Below are 5,497 nucleotides of genomic sequence, written 5' to 3'. Positions count from 1 at the left end.
CAATGATAAGTACCTAAAGTAAGAGGAAAAAATTCTGGTAGTGTAGTTGATGCTCCCGAGCCAAAGGTGGGTGACTCTAGTCAGCAGCCCTCAGGCCTGTCTTTACTTATGTTGGGTGAAACATTCTTCTATTTTGTATAACCCTGGTATGTCTCCTTGCTGTACAGAGGTAACTCATGGTTGCTGTGAAGCCAAACACTGTGGCACTGATGAGTCAAAAGCAAGAATGGTTACCCATGGTGGACAGTGTTTGGTGGAGCTCCCCAATTAAAACAAGCTTGGAAGCAGGAGTGGCATCGACTTCCATAACAGCTTGCCTCTAGAAACCCTGTGAACCAGGAGAAAGGGCGGAAGTTATACAGGTGTCCAGATCATTCGTTCATAGGGTCACTATGGGTCACCTCCAACTCAACGGCACTTAACAAGAACAACAAGTGTAGTTGATAGGCCGTTGCCTTGCTAACCCACAGGCAGAACCTCTCTGGCTACTTTTCCACCAGCAGTGCCACAAGAGATATGAAAGAACTCCTGTGGGACTTACAGACACTGAAAACCTTTTGGAGGATCATTTATAAAACAGTTCCAACATGACAGCAATGTTTTTTGTTTTGTTTCACTTTGCTTAAAATTAAGTGCAACTAGAGTGGTTAGAGAGACTTTGATTTGAACTGAGGCTGCTGTGGCCACCATGCAGAGTACTAACCACTATGCAATCACAGTGTACCACAAACTCAGTTCAGATATGGCTGGAAAAGGGTGCAACCAGGGTACACCTTGGAGGTGATGGATATCAGCCTCATACTTTGGGCATGTTTCTAGGAGAAGTCATTCCTTGGAGAAGGGTGTATGCCTGGGAGGGTGTAGTAATGGAGAAGGAAAGGGAGACCCTCAACCAGGTAGACTGATATAGTGACCAGAACAATTGGCTTGAGAGTGTTGGAGATTGTCAGGATGGCACAGGATAGAACAGGATTCATACATGTTGTTCATAGGGTTGTTATGAGATGTACTTTGACTCAGTGATACCAGTAACAACAGGCTGCTTCTTAGAGAGCTCTTCTGGACTCATGGCAAGAAGCTATGATATAATATGAAGGCATGTGGTTCAAATCCACCAGTTGCTCTGTGGAAGAAGGGTGGTCAATCTCCTCCTTTGTGATTTACTGTCTCTGAAAACCCACAGGAGGATTAGCTATTGGTAGGTTCCAACTTGACTCATACAACAACAACAATAACAACAGGGGCAACTATGGTGAAGCTTCATCTCATATACCTTGGCCATGTTGTAAGAAAAGACTTGTCTTTGAAAAAAGGCAATATGCTGGAAGAGGTAGTTGTTAGTGCTGTCAAATTGGAACTAACTCAGCTAACTCTTCAGAGGGTTTTCAGAGGCCATAAATTACACAGGAAAAGATTGCCCATCTTTCTTTCAGAGAGAAGCTTGTGGATTCAAATTACCTGCCATTGGATTGACAACTGAACTCCTTACACCAGACCACCAGAGCCAAGGAAAGGCAGATTGTCAGCAAAAGAGAATACAATAATGGGCCTACAATAATGGGCCTGATAGAGAGTGAGATAAGGCACAGAATGGGGCAAAGTTCTGCTCTGTTGTTCATAAGGTTGCTATGAATCATAGTTGGCTCACTTAACAGTGACAAAATTAAAAATTATGCAGTGTTAGGTAGAGGAAAAACTGGTAGAAATGAAAAAAGGAAAAATAAACTCATTAAGATAGTGTTTCAGCTAAATCTTAATGGTACATTGAATGGATTAAGGGGAATAATTAAATAATACTTTAAGTATTACAGGATTTTACATCAGATTTACTAACTTAAGTTTTATGAATTGAGAGCATTTTAGATGTAAGGTGCATATGTGCAGTGACTTGCAAGGTAGTTATAAGTACTTTTTTCAGAATACAAGCATAATTGATGAGCTAAGGCATAGTTTTGGTTGCCTTCAGTTTGTGTAAATTGATAGAGTCAGGTATATGGAAAAGAAAAGGAAACCTGTTGAAAAGGTATGTATATTTCTTAATGTCTTTTGTTTGTTTTTAAAATACCAACATCTTGTGTTCAGTCTACTTATACTGCTGATGCTACATTTTGTCATCCCTGTTAAAACCCTTCAGAGAGCAAGAGTTCATAATTTACTGACAACATATGTACATTTGTTTTACTTCCATGGTATATTTATTTCATGATACGTATTCTTGTGGTAAGAAGAACAGAACAGCATTTAAGAAAGAAAAGCAGTAAAAAGAATTATTCTATAATTTCATAATTTGCCTTGAGACTTGGATTTATACATCTTAATTATATTTTAACCTCACCTTGCTTGAAAGTATGTTTCTAAATTAAGCTATGTATTGCAACTGAATTATTATAGTGCTAATAAACAAGAATGTTTTCTTTTCATATACTACTTGTATAAACACTTGGGAATGCTCTTGTGATGAGAGTTTCATACAACCTGTATCTTGATGGAAAGAACATTCTCTAGTTACAGTTCCACCTTGGCTACTAGTTGAGTCCCACTGTTACTTGGGTTATTCCTTTCCTTGTGAGTTCACAGACATGAATGAGACCCCTCTATCTCTTCAACTTCACATAATTTTCAATGTGCATCATCAAAGCCCTTGTATGCCTAGGCTGTCAATCTCGATCTTTGTGACAGTGAAAGATCTGCAGCACTCGTTCCTTTATCTGCTTGGTCCGAGCCCCATAAATTAAGGGGTTAACCATGGGAGGCACCAGGAAGTATAGGTTGTCAATTATGATTTGTAGGTGTGGAGCCATGTGGTAACCTAAAATCTGGGCAAGGACAGAGAAGACAACAGGAGAATAGAAGAGAGCAATGGTACAGATATGAGACCCACACGTACTGAGAGCTTTGCCCCGTGCCTCCCAAGATGGTATCTGAAAGACAGCATGAAGGATCATCCCATAGGACAGAAGGATAAAAAACAAGTCAAATCCCACAGATGCTACAATGACCATGAGACCATAGACAATGTGAGTAGAGACATCTCCACAAGCTATCTTTACCACAGCCATGTAAGCACAGTAGGAATAAGCAATTACACGGGTTTGGAAGCTTTCCAGTCTTTTTGCCAGGATTGGCGCAGGAGTGAGCACTGCCATTGCCCTTGACACGACAGCCAGTGCCATCTTCACAAGCATGCTGTTATCAAGGATAGCTGTATACCTCAGAGGGTTCCAGATGGCCACAAATCTGTCAAAAGCCATGGCTAGGAGGATCCCAGATTCCATGACATAAAAGGAAGGAATGAAAAACATCTGTGTGAGGCAAGCGTTGAAGCTGATTTCCTTGGCATCCATCCAGAAAATAGCCAACATGCGGGGCACAGTGACACTGACGAGGGACAGGTCAACCATTGAAAGCATAGCCAGGAGGAGGAACATGGGCTCATGAAGAGTCTTCTCCTCTCGGATGATGTATAATATGGTAACATTGCCAACAATTGTAACAATAAACACCAAGAAAAAAGGCACAGAGAACCAGCCATGGGAAGATTGCAAGCCAGGGATTCCAGCCAGGATAAATACCAAAGGCTGAGGAATAGAGTTGTTGCAAGAGGACATCCTTAACCTGTGCTTCTTAAATTCTGGTTCCTATAGAGAAAAAACAAAACAAAACAGAGGACACTTTGAAATCACTGCAGCATTTGCACCTACAAAAAATAAAATCAAGCAATTTATAATGATAATCATGACTATATGAACTAATGATCACGTAAATACATCAGTTTCTTGGGATAAAGAGAACTATTTCTTGGGATAAAGAGAATCTCTGCAATTGAAAGAAACTAGCTCAAGGATGAATTCTCATTGAAGAGAAATCAATTTGATAATTTAGAGTTGCTTGGTTTTGATTACAGTTAATATTCAATTTGTGTAATTCTAAAATATTAGGATTTCCACCCCCCTCCCCCAAAATAGTAGAAACTGATAGAGTCTATATTGTCAACAGTAGAGGGCTGGCATCAGCAAATCATAAAGCATGAAAACTACTCAAGGCAAGAAAATGGAATTTAATAATTCTAACATCCTCAAATCCTAGGTTAGGCCATGGAACTTTGGATACTTCCCTGAGGTACTTAGCTACATATCCATGATTTTATCAAAGGTCCTAGGAATTCTACTGATCTTCCAACAGGAGAATATGAATAAAGACAAAACAAACAATAATAATTGACCAGTTGACAGAATTAGAATTCAATAATACCTCAAAGCAGTGACTTAGAAGTAAAGTTTCAAACTAATAAAAGGTAAAGGTAAATTAAAGGTATTTGGTAGTTATGCTTATTTGTGTATTTTAACATGAGGAATAAAATTTGGAGGCTGATATTAATATTTAGCTTCATTGAAAAGATAATTTAATATTTATTAAGCATTTTCACATACATAACTATTCTTCATAGAAATAATTGGTAGAATTTGCAAATTACAATAGATTATGGTACAAGCATAGAAATAAATAAATATGTAGTAAATTTTATGTCAATCACATTTTTAAAAGTATTGCAACATATGGTGGTAATAAAATGTTGGAAAAGCAAACCAAACAGCTTTGAAAAAATTAAAATACAATTTCAAAATAGATCTTTTAAGGAACTCTGGTGATGGTTAAGTGCTAGGTTACTCATGGAATGATTAGACCCATCTGTAGCTCCGTAGGAGGGAAGACCTAGCAATTTCCCCCAATAAAGATTAAACAAACCAATCTATTGCCATTGAGTTAATTCTAACTTATAATGACCTTATATAACAGGTGTTCTAAGACTTCCAAGATTATAATTTTTGCAAAAGCAAATATTCACATCTTTATACTGAGGAAAACTGCAGACTTTTCACTTAACTGCCAAGTACTTACCTACTGTACCTCTTTATGCAGGTTTCCTTTCATAAAGACTGCAACCCTGGAGACTCTCTGGGCAATTGCTGTCTGCCATGTAGGGTCACTATAGGCACACAGTTTGAATCCACCAGCTACTCCACAAGAGAAGGATGAGCAATCTCCTCCCGTGTGACTTACAGCCTCTGAAAATCTGCTGGAGGGTCAGCTGTGGGTCAGTTTGGACTCAATGGCACACAACAACAACAACATGCATCAGAATGAACTTGAAGGCACACAACAAAAACTATAACCATAACCATTTTATTTCACTGTTGATAAATTTGCATTATTATCTTTTTTACTTAGATAAGTACTGAAGAGCAAAGATGTCAGTCTGGAGACTAAGGTGTGCCTGTTCCAGACCATGGTCTTTGCAATTACTTTCTATGCAGCAGAAAGCTGGACAATGACTAGGGATGATAGAAGAAGAATTGATGCCTTTGAGCTGTGGTGTTGGAGAAGAGTATTGAATATATGGACTGCTGGAAAAACAAACAAATTCGTCCTAGAGAGGATAAGACCAGGCAGGCTTCTTGGAGGCAAAGATTCGGAAGCTTCCTCTGACATACTTTGG

General features: G+C 38.8%; 1 protein-coding gene across 1 annotated transcript; it reads right to left on the bottom strand.

Moving 5' to 3' along the window:
- Window positions 1-2,657: 2,657 nt before the first annotated feature.
- On the bottom strand, window positions 2,658-3,608 carry LOC102849995 (olfactory receptor 52K1-like). Its single transcript, XM_006885682.1, has one exon. It carries the CDS (start codon window positions 3,606-3,608, stop codon window positions 2,658-2,660), a length of 951 nt encoding a protein of 316 aa, XP_006885744.1.
- Between the last annotated feature and the right edge of the window lie 1,889 nt (window positions 3,609-5,497).

Source organism: Elephantulus edwardii, unplaced genomic scaffold (assembly GCF_000299155.1).
Source record: "Elephantulus edwardii isolate Elephantulus edwardi_28Jun2011 unplaced genomic scaffold, EleEdw1.0 scaffold00044, whole genome shotgun sequence".
NCBI classification, from domain to species: Eukaryota; Metazoa; Chordata; class Mammalia; order Macroscelidea; family Macroscelididae; genus Elephantulus; species Elephantulus edwardii.
This window is presented reverse-complemented; position numbering and strand designations above follow the sequence as displayed.

Bases quoted from the DNA above. Each gene is read 5' to 3' on its own strand.
- LOC102849995 (XM_006885682.1), bottom strand. From the start codon at position 3,608: ATGTCCTCTTGCAACAACTCTATTCCTCAGCCTTTGGTATTTATCCTG.